This window comes from Myodes glareolus, chromosome 3, assembly GCF_982192425.1.
Source record: "Myodes glareolus chromosome 3, mMyoGla1.1, whole genome shotgun sequence".
NCBI classification, from domain to species: domain Eukaryota; kingdom Metazoa; phylum Chordata; class Mammalia; order Rodentia; family Cricetidae; genus Myodes; species Myodes glareolus.
Genome location: NC_142028.1, coordinates 11,928,412 through 11,948,395, shown reverse-complemented (window position 1 = coordinate 11,948,395; position 19,984 = coordinate 11,928,412). Strand labels below are relative to the sequence as shown.

The 19,984-nt window shown below is 46.2% G+C and overlaps 1 protein-coding gene across 1 annotated transcript in view; it reads left to right on the top strand.

The window, feature by feature from the left end:
- Positions 1–16,998, top strand: part of Aebp2 (AE binding protein 2) — a 60,121-nt gene extending 43,123 nt beyond the window's left edge. Inside the window, exon 9 of the mRNA XM_048432519.3 lies at positions 16,848–16,998. Within this exon, the coding sequence (XP_048288476.3) occupies positions 16,848–16,983 (136 nt within the window). The 3' untranslated portion in view covers positions 16,984–16,998. The remainder of the gene's footprint in view (positions 1–16,847) is intronic.
- The last annotated feature ends 2,986 nt before the right edge of the window (positions 16,999–19,984 follow it).

Genomic DNA, 19,984 nt, shown 5'->3' with positions numbered 1-19,984 from the left:
CTTAAATGCATGGTTATTTTGTTAGTTGGATGGCAAAGGTACTTTCAATTTTTTTTTTAAAAAAAGATCTTGTGTATAAATGTTTTGCCTGCATGTATATAAGCAGCACTGTGTACATAGGCCCCAGGAGGACAAAAGAGAGCATAGTATTAGACAGTTGGAAGCTAACATATGGGTGCTGGTACTCGGACCCAGGTCCTCTGCAAGAACAGCCAGTGCTCTTAACCATCGGGCTATCTCTCTAGCCTGACAAAACCTGCTTAAGACAATGAGGAATGTATACCACCACCAAGGTGGCAAATAGCCAGAAAATTCTGCTCTGGATTCTTCAACAAAATGACCCTTTATTACCAATCAGCGTACCTCAGGTGGACTGATTGCTGCCTGTATTTACTCCTTATTTGCCTGGAAAAGCTGCCATCTTTAGGAAACCATGCAAAGAACTGCTTTGGATTTCTACTCGAGATTTATCAGGGCTGGAATGCGTCCTGCGCAGAACACACAGCTATCCCGACTGGACTCCCAGTTTCCAATGATACAATAAAGACCATTTGTGATTTTAGCATTAAACATTTACAGAAGTGGGGCTGGAGAGACTGCTCAGCAGTTTAGAGCGCTGGTTATTCTTCCAGAGGACCTGGGTTCAATTCCCAGCATCCACATGGCAGCTCACAACTGTAACTCCAGTTCCAGGGGATCAGACACCCTCACACAGACACACGTACAGGCAAAACACCAATGCATACGAAATAGAAATAAGTTTAAAAACATCCACAAAGATTGTTTCCTCCTGAGAGAGCAGCAAAGAAGCCGCTTTTAGTACTGTCCCGTTGAGGAAAAGCAGCAAAGATGTCTGAGGAAACTCCAGCGAAAGCGAGGCGCCGAGGACATCCTAAGAGCTGACTGCTGTTCGCTTGCTTGTGAGAGAGAATTCCGCCTTTAGAGGGATATGGGGTGCCGACTCACAAATAACATGTCAGGAACAGTTTTCTTGTTTTGCCACGGAATCCTTTTAAACCAACCTGCTGACAAGAGGCATTCGTTCTCTTTCTGTTCCTGTGACAATGACCTGAGACTCGGTAGCATAAATAAAAGTTTATCTTGCTCGTGAGAGTTCAAGAGTGCGGTAGTGGTGTCAGCATGGCATCTGTCCAGGGTGTCTCTGTCACCATAGCCTGGCAGAGGGCCTCACGGGAAAAAACAAAAAACAAAAAAGAGGCTGGGCAGGGCGACTCCTGAAGTTTCTATTGTCATCGCGCCCTTTGGTCCTCATCCGGTCACACCAAAGCCTCACCTCCAAATTCTTGGACAACACAAATTAGAAGATCAAGTTTTCAACACATCCACTTTGAGAGGACAAATTCAAACCACAGCATTTTCTAAATCTCCGTGAAAAACGGAAGTGTGTTCTGGGGCTCTCGGCCTTTCCCTCGGTGCTGGGCACCTGGGATGGCTTCCGGGTGAGGATGAGGAGTTAGAGGTTTACGCCAGTTGCAGATCTGAGACTCAGCTTGTTTGAAAATTTGAGCTGCGAGCCAGTGCCTGCCACGGTGGTGGTGGGCGCTGTCGGAAGGGAACAAGCCCCGTTGGTGGCTTTGTGTGTTTGCTCTAAACTGCATTCGTTTTGTTGCTGTGACAAAAATGCTTGAAAACAAACAAAAAAAACAGCTAGCAGGAGGGAGGGAGGGTTTATATTAGACCGACAGTTGAAGATACAGTCCATCATTGTGAGGAAGGCAGGGTGGAAGGGTCATGAGGCAGCTGAACACATTGAGACACAGTCAGGAAGCAGAGATGAATGCTGGCGCTCAACCCACTCCCCCTTCAATTAATTAACTAATTAATTAAAAATATGAGATGGGAGAGATGACTCAGTGGTTAGGAGTGCTGATTGGTGTTCCAGAGGACAGGGGTTCAATTTCCGGTACCCACATGACTAATGACTATATCTCCAACCCCGTCTTCTGGCCACTGCAGGTACTTCCGTGTGTGGTGCACAGGCATACACAAAGGTGAAACATCTATACACATACAATGTTAAAAATCTAAATTTTTTAAAAAATATTTTATGTGTGTGTGTGTGTGTGTTTGGGTGCATGTATGTGCACTACATTCACGTAGGAACATAGAGGTCAGATCCCCTGGAACTGGAGTTCCAAGTGTCTGTGTGCTGGGAACCAAACAAGCCTGCTGCAAGAGCCTCCAATACAGCTGAGTTGTACCCCCAGCTCTTTTTCCTTTTCATGCATTCCAAGACTGCAGCCAATGGCATAACGTTACTACTCAGAGTAGGATTTTCCTCCTCTGAGTTCTCTGGAACTCCCTCACATGACTATAAAGTACGTCTCCTAGATGATTCTCGGGTCAAGTTAACAATGAAGATTAACCTTCATGACAACCAAGTGCACCCACACCAGCAAGCAAACCAGAGCTCACCGACAAAGACAAGCCCACAGAGATCATATCAGCCCTTTCTTCAGTAGCCCTAGCAGTTGGGGCTGCCCTGAGTGATTCATTTCAAGGACTGAGAGAAAGGACTGCCAGAGAAGATGACCCCTGCAAAACTATTCTTTGACTCATGGAGAGAGAAGGATGCTTCAAGACACTCAGAATCCCAGCACATGGGAGGCAGAGGCAGGAGGATCTCTGTGAACTGGAGGTCAGCCAGGGTCACATGGTGAGACCTGCTTTAAAAACAAGAACACCAATGAAGGCAGCTCGTGACCAGTCAGTCAGAATTGCAGAAGACACTAAAAGGAACACTTCATACTAAGGAGGAAGACAGTATCAATCACAGGCACAGGAAAAGATTAATTTTGTAGGAGGAAAGATGAATGAAGGATGTCCACCATAGCCAGGAGAGCGCTAATACTACAGGAGAGAAAGAAAGGAATAAAGGAATAAACAATAACCAAGTCCACTGACTAAAACCAAACAGAATCACAGGAATTAGTATGTATATATGTATATATAATTTCTCAGTCACTGGAATGCCCTCCCGATACTTTCTGTGGTTTCTGTCTTATTATTTTTATGCACCTTAATATTCTTTATATATTTCTTAAATTCCCACACTCCTACCCTGATAAGTATTTTTGCCAAGGCCAGTCCTCAACACATAGCTCCAGTTCCAGGGGATCTGATGCAATCTTCTGACCTCCACAGACACCAGACACACCGGCAGTCACCGTTCCCTGGGCAGAGGGCTCCTGGACCGTGTGAGACTGGAGAAAGTGAGCCGAGGGTTTCCATGCAAACATCCATCTCTGCTCTCTGGGTCTTGACTGTGGATGCAGTGTGACCAGCTGTCTTGAGCTTCTGTTGCTGCGACCTGCCCATGAGGAACTATAACCTGGTACTGGAAGCCAGTATAACCCTCTTCCCCCTAAATTGCTTCGGTCAAGGTGTTTTATCACAGCAAAAGAGAAGCTAAGACACCAGTGAACGGCCACCATGTGACCAATACTCTGTTGCGCCTTTGAAACTCCTTTTTCTTTCTCCTCCTGAGAGCTGTAGTGATATTTTTTCGTTGGGACCACCAGCCTGCAAACAACTAAACAGAGGCTTATTATTAATTATGAAAGCTTAGGCATTTTTCTAACTAGTTCTTATGCCTTAATTGTTTCTTCAATTTTTTTTTCGTTTTCCTTCTTTCTTTGCTTTTTCTTTTTTCTTTTTTGAGACAGGGTTTCTCAGTGTAGTCTTGGCTCTCCTAGAACTCTCTGTAGACCAGGCTGGCACCAAACTCCCTAAGATCTGCCTGCCTTTGCTCATGTGCTGCTACCACCACCACGCCCCTGTTTCTATGTTCTATCACGTGGCTTGGTTGCCTTTCTCTGTCCTGTGTGTCCAACTTGTTCTGCTTCCCATTGGTGTCTCCTGTGCACCTAGATCCCTTCTCCTCTTTTTTTTTTTTTTTTCTCTCCCCAGAAATCTCTATCAGCCTCTTGAGTGTTGGGATTACAGGTGTCCATTACACTGAAGTCAGATTCTTTGTGGAACCTTGAGCTCACTGATAGGCTGGGCTGGCTGAACTTGGGATCCACCTGTTTCTGCCTTCCCAGTGCTGGGGTTACAGGTGTGCTGCCACCCTAGTTTTTTCTTTATACGGGTACAGGGGATTCCAATCTAGGTAACAAGCATGTTACCAACTTCATCACCTGGTGTGTATACACATGTACATATTTTAATCTAGGTTCTCGAGGCTGGAGAGACAGTTCAGAGGTTGAGAGCACTTGTTCTTGTAGAAGACCCAAGTTCGATTCCCATCACCCACTTGGTGGCTCACAGCTGTCTGTAGTTCCAGATTTAGGGAATCTGACATCCTCTCTTGGTCTCTGTGGGCCCCGAATGAATATAGTGCACAGGCACCCAGGCAGGCAAAACATCAATACACATAAAATTTGAATCTAGATTCTGCATATGAGAAAACATGATAGTTTCCTTTCTTCTTCCAACCAGGATGTGTGTGTGCGCGCACGCACGCGCGCGCACACACACACACACACACACACACACACACACACACGTTAGGAGATGGGGGCTGCAGAAATCAAGACAGAAGTCATACCTTGAGAAAGAATGAGCGCTCTTCCACCTGCTGCCTTGGAGAGACTAGGGCAGATGTCTGGGATAGGGAGGTTGGAGTTCTACTTCAGAAGCTTAGGGTTAGGGGGTGCTTGATCCTCCTCTGGGGGAGAGAGCAGAAGCCTTGGGTCAACAGTAGGATCCTGGTGAGTTTCCCGGAGGCTGCTGAGTCTGTGTAAGGGAAGGTAAAGCTAATGCTCCGCTCCGAGACCACTCCTCACCCCGTGGGACCCGAGCCATGCGCAGTGGGCCTGACCAGCCCACGCACTAAGACGCCCAAGCGCTGGTAAGGCCCATCTGCTTCTCTGCAGGAGAAGCTTAGGATTCGGATCTTGTTTAACCCTGAAGGGAGCGGTATTCTCAACACTGGCATTGTCCATTCTTTCTCCAGTTACATGATGGGAACGCCCCGTTTCCAAATCCAGGTGAATCCAATTGCGGTAGCTCAGCATGTAGGATGAAAGAGCCCTCGCCTTCCTCCCAGCTTTCATTGAAAGATGAAGATTATGAATGTTGAAGGAAGAGAGGGAGCTCTGGGCCACACCCACACCTTCCTGCTGGTAGGACCACGCTGGAGCCAGCGCCTCTCAGTTGAGCCTCGTCTGTTTTGCGTGTCCGGCAGATTGGGCTTATGAGAATTGATCAGTGTGAGAGAAGTGTGGAGTCTGGGAAAGTGAGAACTTAGGTTCTCTAGTCCATCAAAACAATCAGTCGGGAAAGCAAGAACGTATTCGGTGACTTACATAGACTTTTCTGGGGTATTCCAAGAATGCTGTGGGTTAAACAGGATTTTACAAACTCTGCTGATTGTTCCTGTGGGAAAGTGTGTTCTGACTTTCAACTATGGGTGTCTGGAAGATATCTCCACCTGTCACGAGTCCAGGATTCCCAGGAATCTTGCTGTTTGATGTCAATGAGGGGAACAGTACTCTCTTTTCCCGGAGGCTCCACAGAGTAAGAACACATGGTGGGTGTGAGCATTGGTTTTTATCCCCACGGAGAAGAGGAATTTTCTAGTAATAAGATCAGTGTTTCTAGTGCCAGAGTTCTCTCCATACGCATCTTATGGAAAGACAAGAAGCTTGGAAGCTGCTGGAACGGAGCCCAGAGCTCAGGACTTGAGGAGACAGCCAGAGTTCTCTTGCCTGTACGTGAGGCTTGGCTTCTTCCCATGCTAGCCAGGACTGTGTATGACCGACAGCATCCCCGGATCTTGGCCTATCTTCAAAGCCTATCTGGCACCAACCGTGACGTTGATGCAGTGCCTCATTTCCCTTTTCACTCTGGGGACAAATGAAATTGGCTCCATGCCTGGGCATGCCTTGTGAACTCGTGGAAGGGGGTAAGACGCAGCGTGGCCAGCACCTGGCAGGCTCTGTCTATGCTTTGAAGAAAACGTTATTTCTCAACAGCTTCATTGGTTAGAACTAGAAACGAAATATTTAATCTATCTTGCACAGATTTGGTTTACAGAAAAATCTGAATAAAAATCTGAAATAGTGGCTAAAGTTTTCTTGATGCCGCTGTCTGTGCACAGTGATTCACACACAGAGAGAGAGCTTGTGTTATATGCTCCATAAATATGTCTTCCTGTGATACAGGGATGAAGTTGCCTAACGATGCCTTTCTCAGTAAGCACCACAGTGACCAAGTGATTAGTGATGTGTATTCACACGCACACTGAAATAGTAGTGTTAGGGTTTCAGAAAAGTGAGTAGTCAGCCCAGGTGACTCCCTTTCTCTTTAGAAATTTAATTTCCTAGGGGCTGGGCTCAAAGTTTGAGCACTGTCTAATAGGCGTGAAACCTTGCATCCAATCCATAGTACTGCTTAAGGCAAAACCAAGAGCACCACCTCCCAAATTCTCCCATTCTCTCAAAAAGCAATAAATAAAGGGCAAAAAGTTAAGGGCTAAAAATGAATTGAATAGATCGGATATGTCTTTAAATGACCGTAAACCCGGTGCAGAGCTTCCCTAAAGGGGCTGCTGTGTTGAAAGCACCTGTCTCATGGCCTGCACTGTTGATTTTACACTCAGAGGTCTGGGCACGAGGGAGCCATCTGCAGAAAACATCTCCAGTGACGACTTCTACAGTCGATAAAATACAGAAACCAAGGGTAAGAGGTCTTTCTCTCCGGCTGTTCATGCTTTTCCTTTATTACTCTGATCTCGGGCCCTCAACGGCACCAGAAAAGGAAGTTATGACTTTAAATGAAAGGGTAAATTCATTCCACCTCAGGGAGTGTGTAGCAAGATTTTTTTTTTTTTTTACATGGGCGTGATGGCATCTAGCAGGAGTTGAGAATGAGGCTCAACACTAGACCATTTTTCTTTTTTAAATTTATTTTATTTTATGTGCATTGGTGCTTTGCTGTGAGTGTCGGGTCCCCTGGAACTGGAATTTCAGACATATGTGAGCTGCCATGTGGGTGCTGGAGATTGAACCCGGGTCCTCTGGAAGACAGTCAGTGCTTTTAAACACTGAGCCATCTCTCCAGCCCGATTTTTCTTTTTTTAATGGATTAGAATAGACATCACCTTCCTGAATCTTGGGAGATGGGAGCAGAAGGGTATGAAGTTTAACTGTGTAGTTAATTACTCTAGTTAAGTTCAAGGCCAGCTTGGCCTATATGAGAAACTGTCTCAAGAGGAGGGAAAAAAAAGATTTACAGAAATAAGGATATTTGCAGTGATTGTTTATGACTGAATTTTGGTGAGAAATGATCAAGACAGTTTTGCCTCCTTCCCCTTCCTGGGTCTCACTATATAGACCAGACTGGCCTTAAACCCACCTAGTCTCCACCTCCCAAGTGCTGTGATTAAAGGAATGAGCCACCAGCCTAATTTTGCCCCTTTGCTCTAAGAATTAATAATGGGCAGGAGGTGGTAGGACACTCTATGGAACCTAGCGCTTAGGAGGCAGAGGCAGAAGTAGGTGGATTGATATGAGTTCAAGGCCAGCCTGGGCTACTCAGATCCTGACTCAAAAAAAAATCAAAGGATTGTGAGTGTCACGGAGGATAGGCTCTCAGAATACCCCCTGCTGGCACTATGTAGCAGGAGACTACAGTGTCTCTCTTCATTTTTATCTCTTTTGCCTTTTTATAAAATTTATTTCTTTTGAGACAAGGTTGCTCTGTAGATCTGGCTGGCCTGGCACTCATTTGTGTAGCCTCCCTCCCCCATGCTGTTGGCCTTGAGTTTGTAGCCGTCTTCCTGAAGGCTGGGATTATGCCTGCTTCCTAAGTTTTCTCTCTCCGCATCCCCTCTTCCCCTCAGTTCACCCTACTTCCTGAAGCTATGGCTGAGGAGTCTCTGACTGAAAATGTGAAGATTTTAAAAAATTGATTTCAATTTATGTGTGTGCACGCATGCATGCTCATGAATATATGTGCCTACAGAGACCAAAAAGGACATCAGATTCCTTGGAACTGGAGCTACTGGTGATTGTGAGCTTCCTGATGTGGGTACTGGGAACTGAACTTAGGTCTTTTGCAAGAAGTGAATAGGGTCTTAACCACTGGGCCATCTCTCCAGCCCCCAGCCATGAGGATGTTAGTTCCCTGTGTTTCCAGAAAAGAACCACAGGGTTGTAATCTGTTAGCTAACGCCAGCTTCCGAGTTTATATGTATAATTTTAGGCCCATACCGAGTCACTCCCTCACTCTGAAGCAAAACAAAATATGTGGTAGTTGCCAGCACTTAAGCATTGAGGAATTTGACAGAAAAACCTGTATATTCTGCTGCTCTGGGAACAATAGCTTTCCATTTTTTCATGAGAACAACTGGCTCTATTTGGAAGCACATGACTGTCCAGGTTCCCACAGCATCTGGACACGCCCCACCTCTTATTTACATGCTTTCATTTTACATATTTATATGAGTCAACCAGTGTTTACAGGTGGTGTAGAATGCAGTCCTCCCAGCGTGGCGTCAGAATAGCTGTGGCTACTCAAGAGACTGGAGATCGGGTCTGCGGACTGTTGATGCTCCTTCCCAGTCGCGGGTGCGGGGTAGGGGAGTGTCACTGGAGCCCCACCTGAGAGTCCAGCCGCTGCCTTCTGCATCTCCTGGCCAGTTGTGTGCAACCTTGCCTTAATTGCACATGGCTCGTGGGAGGTGCTGTGGGGGAGCAGAAAGCTAACGGAAAGGGCGGGGGGAAGTCATCAACCCCGTAGGACTGAAACTTTCCCTGCTGCGTCTGCTTTGCTGTCTCCGTGCTCTGTAAGGAGCCGTTTATCTCTAAGTAACCCCAGTAAGCGCCTTGGTTTCCTAAGTAGGATTTTGTGGAACTAAACTTTGGTTTGTCATTGGACCCTATAAGGAAGGCACAGATGTTTGCTTATACCAAACCCCACCCCTCAGGGAAAGAATTCTGGAGACAACAGGCATTTAAAATTCCATCTTTTGGATTATGGGCTGGAAGCTAGTTCCTTCCCTTCATATCTAAAGTCTGTTTTCTTACTAATATTTTGGGGTTATTTCTCTCATTTTCTCCTTTTGAAGCTTATGTCTGGAAAGTAGTTTCTCCCAAGATCCTCCCTGTGTCGCTCCCTGGACTTGGGATAACACCGGCAACCCATCCCTGTTCACCAGTTCTTCCTTCTGGAGTGTGCGCCTTCATATTTGCAGCTTTGGCTGAAGAAATGCCTCAGGGATTAATAAGGCTCGCTTTAGGCGTGCCTGTGAGGGCTTGGCCCACTGTGGGTGGCACCATTTCAAGGACTGGGGTCCTAGGCTGAGCAAAAAGGAAAATAGTAGAAAGAAAGTGGGGTGCTGAACCCCTTTGCTTTCCCGACCCACTCAGATGTTAGGTCAGGAAGCATCCTCATATACGCCTTCCTCTTGTCATTGACTTTATCCCTTCCGTCAAAGTGACTAACGCAGGCATCCTCCAGAAGGGAATCCATCTTGTTTCCACCAAAATGTCTCTGTTTTTCTGGGTTGTCCTCTTTGTTGCTGTTTTAATAACCTCCCCCCAACCCCATGTGTGTGTTTGTGTGTGGGTGTGTGTGCACACGTGTGAGTGCATACAGTGAGTTGTATGTGTGGAGGTCAGGGGACAACATGCAACCGTCAGGTCTCTCCTTCTACTGTGTGTGCCCTGGGGATTAAACTCAGCAAAGTCAGGTTTTCAGGCTTGACAACAAGTTCCCTTAAGCTGAAGAACCATCTCAACCCCCGACCCCCGCTGCCACCCCACCTTCAGGCATCAAAGCCCAACTTTGAACTATTTTCTCCAACTTGTTCGACCTCAGTCCTAATCATAGAGTCTTGTCAGTTTATTGCTCAGAGTCTCCAGGCACTTTAGTAGAGCCTGGGTCCTCTGCAGCGGCAGTAAGTGCTGTTGACGACTGAGCCATCTCTTCCGTCCCAGCTAAGGTGACCTAGTGCCTTCTCTTCTGCTAAACTGTCCTTTGCTCTTCCCGCCATCAGACCTGACTGTGTTTTCTGCAGGCGTTGCCGTGACCTCCTAGTTACCTCCCACTCTCACTCCATCTTTCTGCCGCTCAGTAGGACGATTTTTAAAATTCCGTGAAGCTGATCGGCTCGTGTGTCCATGTTACATCCTCGAGTGGACGGAAATTGTGTACGTCTGTAGGAGCAGCCTAGAGAGGAGACGGGGCAGCTTTGTCCAGCCCAGATCAGTGACTGACAGACGGTAAAGCAGAGGCTGACTGGGCCTGTGCGTATGTTTGGAGTTGTTGCATTCCCAGGGTGTGAGGGTTAAAGTGTGACCTGGGGAACTGCGGGGGTGACGTGCAGGGGGCACGGGGAGATTGATCTTGATCCTCAGGATGGAGAAATATAGAAAAAGTGGGATGAAAGGAGCATACGGTAAAGATTGAAGTGAGAGAAGAGAGAGCAAAATTAGAGTCATAACTTTTGTTTCTAACGAGTTGGCAAGCAGGAGAGTTTTTTTTTTTCACTAATACAAAGGAAATGATTTTTTTATAAATCCCAGCAGTGTCTGTAACCATCCACCAAAAAGATGTGAAGAAAGGGACCCTCGCAGAGATGGCAAAGGAGGAGGGAAATGTAAAACAGGGTTATACTTCCTTTTGAAACTGGAGAGAAGAGCACAGAAACTTACAAAACGTGTGATCATTCATGTATTCTCTCTCTCTCTCTCTCTCTCTCTCTCTCTCGTGTGTGTGTGTGTGTGTGTGTGTGTATGTGTGTGTTTATCTCTAAGCAAGAACTACTACAATTTTCATGAGCTTGGGATGGTTATTTCTCACATCTGCATAATTATTTCAAGATAAGTGTGTCAAGTGCCAGTGCAGACTGGGCTGGGCTGGCGAGAGGTTCAGCCAGGACCTGAGGTACTGTGTTTGATGACTGGGACCCCCATGGTGTAACCAGAGAAACAACTTCTGCAAGTCACCTTCTGACCATGGCACCTGCATGTGCATACGTGTCCACAGGCACACAAACACATACACACAGTAATTTCATTTTCTTTTTTCTTTTCTAAAAAAGGTGTAGACCTGACTAGAGGCACAGTATGTGGACTGTGGGCCACTTTGCCTCTTTAATGGCTGAATCTGCTTGTTCTGTATTAAAAGCCAAGAGAATTAAAGTTCAGTGTGGAGGCTGACAACAGACCAAAAGCAGAGAAGTCTCAGCTCACTCTAACAGGAACAGAGACAGATGAACTCGTTAAGAACTAAATCCAGCAAGAGGCATTGTCCCATTTCCTGAGCTGGGAAGTCTACCTAGGGAAGCTGAGGATTTATGGGAAAGAGGCTATGCATCTATTAAAACACATCTGGCTCCATCTGAAACATAAGCATCTGAACCGGAAGGCGACAGAAGAGCGAGAAAATGACTTTTATGAAATAGTGGTTTCATCGCGATGTGGCTAAAAAAACCGCCATCCAAAGCCTTGGTGCCAACGGTGCCTTGGAGTTCCATATACTATAAAAAGCAAAAACCAGGAAAGGCATTTTATAGTAAATATGTATTAGAGTTGGAAAAGGAAGCTCAGGAAAGCGAGACGGAAAGGAGCAGGAACCCCTGTTTCCACATGGACTGTGGAAGGCTCTGGTCGTGGGCATGAACTCTGGTGTGCGTCGGCGCAGCATCGCCTGAGCTAGCTAGCAGGAAGGGCTTTGTCTAATTTGTTTCCTTAGAGCAAAGAACTTTTTGACAGTAATCTCCCTAAGAAGGGCGATGTTTTCCTAAGCCCTTAAAAGCCTCGCAGGAATGTGGTGGCGAAACAACAGGCCAAGTTGGATCCTTAGATTGCTGTCTAGGGTTTAGTCCTGGGTCAAATTCTGCACTCTTCTCTTGCCCCTCCCCCCCACCGGTCCTGTCCCCTCCCCCCCCCCCCCCAGTCTTCTTGCTTTCTTTTTGGTTTTCTGACACAAGATCTCATTATGTCGTCCAGGCTTCAAGCTACAATAGCCTACCAGGCTCAGCCTAACTGAGTGTTGGGATTCCGTGTGCATGACACCAACATACCCGGATCATAAACGGCCATAGAAAAGTAATCTGTCTCATTTCGCAGTCATTTCTGTGACTATGACATATGTCAGCTCCTGGGAGAGTGGTCGATACATCTCAGACACATTCCTTCTTCATCCCATCAGCACATTCGAGCACAAACTGTCTGCCATGTTTGGTTGTTGTTTCATTTTTTATTTTATTTTATTTTATTTTAGCTCTGCAGATTCAACTCGAGACACAGTTCTTTCTCTTGAAGAGATGACAGCATATGGGAATGGCAGACAGACCCGTGAGCTACGGGCATTGTATCTATCATGTAAAAGAGTATCTCTACTGGGAGAGGCCCCATGAATCCCCTGACAGAAAAGGCCTCCTCTTCAGGGCTTGGGCAAGTCTAAGACTCTGATTGGATCCCCCAGGATTGCAAACATAAAGATCATATCATGTAATGACATAGACCCATCATAGTTTCTGGGAATTTTGGCTATTATATCTAAAACAGTGATGTGGTTGTCTAATGAAGCATTTCTCAGAGCTTAGCCCTGCCATTAAGTGGTACAATATTGTCCTTAGGAAATGACACCAGAAATGTGCACAACTAAATGGTTTCAGATGCATAGTAGTGTGCATATACATGTATGTGTGCATGTGTGCATATGGGTGTGTGTGTGTGTGTGTGTGTAAAGTAGCAGGTATAAAGCCCTTCTGGCACTAGGAAGTTTCTGTGCACTGTAGAAGAGATATTTTAAAATTATTCATTAAAACTTTTAGATTTATATTTGACCATATGTAGATGAATGTTTTGCCTGCATACACATGGTCATTATGTGTGTCTGTTGGATCCCCTGGAACTGGAGTTATGGATGGCTGTGAGCCACAATGTGGATGCTGGGAATCCAACCTGAGTTCTCTCTGCCTGAGCAGTAAGTGTTGTTTAACTGCTAAGTCATATCTTCAGCCCCACAAACAGATTTCTTTTTAAATTAATTTCCAGATATTACCATCCTTCAGAGACCAATCAGACAAAATTATCCTTTTGGGCAAATGCATTCAGACCTGGGTCAAGAGACAATCATAGGATCAGACCAGAATCATCTCATACTAGAGGGGTCCACCGTATCAGGTGCTGCCTGATAAATAAGCATGGGGGACTGCCAGTGGTGGGTGTTGGAGTATTTGTACGTAAAGATAGCATTAAAAAAAAATCACAGGTGAATACAGCATAGGCCACATGTGTACATGTACATTATAGCTGAATACTGCATAGGAAACATATGTACATGCAGATTACTGCTGAATACAGCATAGGCCACATGTGTATGTGCAGGTTATGTTGAATATGGCATAGGCCATGTATGTACATGTACATTACGGCTGAATACAGTACAGACCATGAATGTACATGTACGTTATGGCTGAATACTGCATAGGAAACATATGTACATGCAGATTACTGCTGAATACAGCATAGGCCACATGTGTACGTGTAGGTTGCAGTTGAATACAGCATAGGCCATGAATGTTATGTACATTACGGCTTAATACAGCATAGGACATATGTGTCTATGTACATTATGGCTGAATACAGCATAGGACATATGTGTACATGTAGATTACAACTGAATACAGCATAGGCCATGTATGTATCTGCAGGTTATGTTGAATGCAGCATAGGACACTTGTGTACGTGCAGGTTATGGCTGAATACAGCATATGCTGCATGTGTTCATGTACATTACAGCTGAATACAGCACAGGCTGCGTGCGTACATGTAGTTTAGGTGAAGGGTGTAGTCTTGTGACCTCGCAGGGCACAGTTTGCAGAAGCTGAGGAAGACACATCTGCCTTGCCACCTCAGCACGAACAGATGCTTAGAGCTGGTTCACCACCAACTGGGAGCACAGAAATCAAGTTTCGTGCACGTTTTGGACCTTCTTGTGGGAAGCCGTGGGAAACGGTGAGCCAAACCCCTCTTTGGCTGTGACTGCAGGGCTCCGCTCCAGTCAGTGTTATTGGCGCCCTGAGGTCAGGGTCGCTGTAAGGGGCTGGAGCTCTAGTCAGCCTGGGGGTGTGAGCTGGTGCTGTGGCATGGCAGGCGTGGCTAGAGATGCTGAAGGTGACCTGGGAGGGGACGTCCGCTAGGCTCCACCCTTTCTTCTTCAGCTCCCTTCATTACTGGCCATCTGGTCCCCAATCCTCCAACTCCAGGGAGTCGTGGAATGTAGAGTGCAGGTGGTATCTGAGCCAGAGGTTCCTGACTGGTTCAGTAAGAGGAGAAAAACGTGCAAAGACAGACCGATCAACCAAGAGCGGCATGATATTCTTTGCTATTTTATTTTTCAGTTTGATGTTGGAGACAAGGTTTCTATGTGACCCAGACTGACCTTAAACATACTACACAGTCACTCATGGCTTTGTGCTTCTTACGTTCCTGCCTCCATCATGCCTGGGATTATAGGCATGAACAGGTTGTTAAATTTTTTTGGGGGGAGTGGGGTGCCTGAGCTTGGTGGAGCTTTTAATTTTAGTACTTGGAAGGCAGAGGCAGGCAGATCTGTGTGAATTCAAGGCCAACCTGTTCATGTAGTGAATTTTCGGCCAGCCAGGAGTACACAGTGAGATTTTGTCTCCAAATAAAATCTTAAAACATTTTACACACATATATGCAGACATGAAGTGCATCGTTTATAGAAGTCAGAGAACAACTCCTCAGAGTTGGCTCTCCATGTGGGTCTTGAGGTGAACGAAAGTTATCAGGCCGTAGTGTGGTTTACCTGCTGAGCCATCTCGTTGGCCCGTGAGTGGTATTTTTTGTTTTATTTGTTTTGTTTTTTTGAGACAGGATTTCTCCTTCTCAAAGATAGGACAGTGAGTTTCTGTCCTGGAACTCACTCTGTTGACCAGGCTGGCTTTGAACTCACAGAGATCTGCCTGCTTCTGTCTCCTGAGTGCTGGGGTTAAAGGCACATGCTATCGAGGTTTATTTTGGGGTTAAGCCCATTAAACCTCTCAGGGTCCAGAAAGATTCACTATGGCAGATGAAAACCTGGCTAATTGGATCTGAGGGTAAATCAGCTCACATACATTACTGCTACATGTTCTTTATTCCTTGGAATGAAGAAACAGCGAGAAGAAAAAGCATAAGGGGCAATCTCCACAAAACTTCCAGCTTATATAGGCATCCAGACAAGTTAGCAATCCTATAGGCTGTAACAATAGGCATCATGCATGCATTTTCAGAGTCACAAAAAGGCCGGGTAGCTGGCAAGGAGGCACCTTACCTCTCAGAGGGAGCGTGGCTGTGAAGTTCCCTGGTGGCTGGGAACACAGCGTTGGTAGCTATACTAACCTGCTGACTTGATTTGCAATAGCATCTAGTTGGTTGGATTAAAAGAAATCTCATCTGGGGACCTTGTTTTTGACTCCAGCAGGGTACCCAAGTGAGAATTTTTCTCTCTGAAGCTGGTTTTAGCGACTCAGGCCTAATTTTATAGGTCTAATTGTATAAACAGTTAATTTCCTGGGCTATGATCTTATGTTAACTGAAACCAAGGTGGTAATACATGTCAAGTCAGAGCAGAAGACTGGTAGATTACACCTTCCCAAGTCTGCTGTTAGAGGAGACAACCACCTCCTGTATGAGGCTACTTCCTTATCAGAGAGTGCTGTCAATAAAGTTGTGGGGGAGTAGATTTTGGCCATGAGAACAAAGGTTTGACTGGGTGAATGCCTTCACACAGAGCTTCATGGTGTGGGGGAGGTATTGGGTTGCCCTTATGAAAAAAGTCTGGTTCATATACTGCTGGGATAATATAGAAGGGGGAAATGCTGTGATTTCACAAGATTTCTATAGAACTGACAGTGACTTATACAAAGAACAGGTGTTCCCGTAGCTCTGCAAAAACGAGTTACTGCAAGTGGAGTGTACACACACACTTCCTGTGGATAGTCCAATAGAGCTGTCTGTCAGCGGTACACTTACTGCATAATACTGTGGGCTCACCACAGTGTGCCACCGCTGACCAGCTCCTTTCTCTCCCTTCCCTTCCCTTCCCTTCCCTTCCCTTCCCTTCCCTTCCCTTCCCTTCCCTTCCCTTCCCTTCCCTTCCCTTCCCTTCCCTTCCCTTCCCTTCCCTTGCCTTGCCTTGCCTTGCCTTGCCTTGCCTTGCCTTGCCTTGCCTTGCCTATGATTACTTCTTCCTCGTCTTCCTCTTTTTCTTCTTTCAGACAAGGTTTCTCTGTATAACAGTCCTGGCTGTCCTAGAACTCACTTTGTAGACCAGGCTGGCCTCCAGCTCACAGAGACCCACCTGCCTGAATGACTTGTTTTAACTGGTTATATTTTAAACACAAATCCCCACGTAGCTAGTGGCTGCCATATTGGCCGCCGTATTTCCCTAAGGCTACCTCGCCTGTTCAATTGTGTGATTTCCTAGTAATTCCAAGAATTTATCCAATTCAGACCGTCAGGATAGATTTAATGTCACTACGATGGTCGGCTTTATGTGTTGTTTGTGTCCCCAGTGATCTGTGCTTCTAAGAATATTCTCTACCTCTCTTCTTGGTGAAATAGGAGGAGACAGAAAAGTCCCCTTTGGATTGGCCATGTTGATTCATGCCTGACTCCTGCTGAAGTGAGAGGCCACTGAATTTAAGTACATCCTGGGCTACATAATGAGACCCTGTCTCGACAGACAGACAGACAAGTTCCTTTGTCTAGGAAGAGCCAAACTAAAGCAGTACTTTAACTGGTTTAGCAGCAAGAACAGTGTGGAGGTGCCTGGATGATTTTTTTCCCCTTTGACAGAGGCACAGAAAAGGCTAAGAGGGAGCTAAGACGCTGGAGACTGCTGCCAAGGAAAAAATCCAAAACCCGAATAAACAGCAAAAATCCAAAGCTACGATGGAATGCCCAGCAAGGTGGCGTGCAGTGGCGGGCCTGAAACTCCCTTCTGTATTTGATTCCTATGCGCTTCCGTCTAGAGCTGCGTCCTTATGTCGTTCATCCTGAGACGGAAGGAGGAGAGAGCAAATCCTGGAGGATTGGGCTGAAATTTAAATTAAGACCCTACAAAGGTTATTCTCTCAGTAGCAGAATTACACAACAAAATGATGATTAAGTACGAATTCTTGTGCACAGAGACCATAGGCCCAGTGGCCACACGCAGTTAGACTGGCCATACTTGTAATGGGAGAAAAAGGCCAGCCCGGGCTACATGGTAAGATTCTGTCTCAAACAAACAAACAAACAAACAAACAAACAAAAAAAACAGAGAGAGAGAGAGAGAGAGAGAGAGAGAGAGAGAACATGAATGTAAACAATGAAATTAAATTGTTCCAGCAGAAAAGTTGACACTGTGTGGAGTTGGCATGCATTACACAGAGTACTGTATTACAGTGGAAACTGAGCAAATGCTGCTGCATTTGCCACTGAAGAAAGATTTTCAAGACACTAAATGGGGAAGTGACCTTGTATATACATACATTATTATGCAAAAGACTGTGTAAAGCTAAGAGAGCCCGGATCTGGGGAGACCCAGCGACTCTGTAACAGTAGAGGAGGGAGGCAAAGGGCCAGGCTAGTCAGAGGACATTATTGCCGCTGGGGGCAAAGGGGGTGGGATGAAGATCGGGGCCCCTGGATGTCATGGTAACAGCCACGCTCCTTTTGTCAACCTGTGTCAGTAGCTGGAAGCATAGAATTGCACAACGTGACATCATTTCTATGAAGTCCAAAGGCACGTAGCGATGTGTGCTGTTCCAAGACTCCTCCTGGAAGTCTCCCATCTCTGCATGCCAAGTTCAGGGTTGTGGGGAATTTGAGACGAGCAAACAGCAGATGGTGCAGGGTTCATGGGGCTCCCACTGACACAGCCGTTCTCATTTCTGAGGCTGCAAGGATGCTGACTGACATCTTTCTGTACGCTGAAACACTTCACCAATATCAGAAAAAACCAAAGCATTCTGCCCCAAGTATGGGCCACTCCGATTCTAAGAGCAGATGAACCAGTGAGGGGCCTCAGGAAGCAAGGTGAATGCCAAGTTAACCTCCAGGTACCTCCCAGCAGGGGCTAAAGACAGAAGGCTGCAGAAAACCTGTGTGTGGAGCAGAGGGGAAGTGAGCCTGCTGGCTTCCAGTGAGTAATGGGAGCAGATGGCCGAGCAAGAGCGAGTCCTGGGGCCACATTCCTACATTCTTTGGACAGCTTCTTCTCTTCTGTTTCTATGGGAAAGGTTCATATCGTATCATATCCTATCGTATCTCTTCTTCAGCAAGTGAGAAACTAAACTGGAGGGGATTGAAAACAGCCCCAAATTACTGGGTAAAGTAGGTCAGGGGTAGCGAAGAGAGCACTCAGTCCCGGGTGTGGCTGGTAGCTGACGCTGTAATGCTAGCAACTGGGAGACCAAGGCAGGGGGATCAGGAGTTTGAAGGCAGCCTGGGTGACATAGAAAGACCAGGTTTTAAAAAACAAGTTCTAGTGTGTGAAAGAGAGACAGAGACACACACACAAAGACACGTGGTGGGAGGGATGAGGGAATGTGGGGGGGGGCACTTAGTATCTTTCAAACATTTTTGTTTTCCTATTTTAGGAACACAGCTTAGGACAGAGGTTTAAAGAGTACAGGTCTGGAATACGACTTCTTGGTCTCAAATCTCATTTATGGGCTGGAGATGTGGCTCAGTTGGTAGCGTGCCTGGCCAGCCTGGGTTCAGTCTGTAGCACCACAGAAAACTGGGTGTGGTGGTGTCACACACCTCAAATCCAAGCACTTGGGAGGTGGAGGCAGGAGAATCAGGGGTACAAGGTCTTTGTTACATATAACCTTACCTCAAAAAGCTAAACCCAGAGGGGCTGCAGGGATGGCTCATCAGACAAGGCATTTTTTGCTTTTGCAGAGGACCCTGGCTTGGTTCCCAGCACCCAAATGGTGGTTCACAGTCACCTCTGTAGCTCCAGTTCCGGGGGAATGGATTCTGTCTTCTGACCCGTGTGGGCACCAGGCACCTTGCTCACACACATGCAGGCAAACACACAACAGAAGTCTTTATAAGATGAAAACCTATAGGATCCCTCGGCACTTGCAGTTTGCCTGATGACCTGAGTTTGATCCCTGGCGCCCTCCTGGTGGTGGAAGAAAAACCGGATTACTCCATGTTGCCCTCTGACGTCCACACGTGTGCCATGGCACACATCCCCTAAACAAACATGTAAATGAAATAAAAACAAAGCAAAGTCTTCCTTGAATCTCCAGTTTTGCACGCCTGAGCAGCTGCGCGTGTCTTTGCCTCACTTCCGCCATCTGTAGAACCTGACACGTGGCATTGTGAGAACTAAGGGAGTTAGTCTAGGCTTGGAGAGGGGCTTAGCATTAGGAGCGCTTCCTGCTCTTCCAGAGGACTGAGTTTGATTCCTGCCACCCATGTGGGGTGGCTCACAGACGGCCTAGAACTAGAGCTTCAGGGGACACTGTGCCAACTTCTGGCTTCCAAGTGCACGGCATGACACGTGTAGTACACACACACACACACACACACACATTAAAATATCAAAAAAACCCAAGCATTAAAATGAGTTAGTCTAAAGATTAAAGAACAAAATAGAGAGATCTGCCTCTTGGAAGTTGTTCTCTGGCCTTGGTGTGTAAACGGTGGCACTTGTGTCTGCTCTCTGCCTCTCTTTCCCTCTCCCCCACACACACAAATAATAAATAGAACAAAATAAATATGGCAGTGAAAGTTGTTAATGCCCCACATGGAACCAGATGATACATTTTGCAGTTAAGTATAATTTGAAAATTTGTCATTTAAGAATCTTCCATTACTAATTCAGTCTCAATCCTATTACTTTAATTTTTGTTGCTGCTGTTGGAGTCAGGGCCTTGCCATGTAGCTCAGGCTGGTCTTGAACTTGCCATGCTCCTCCTGTCTCAGTCTCCTGA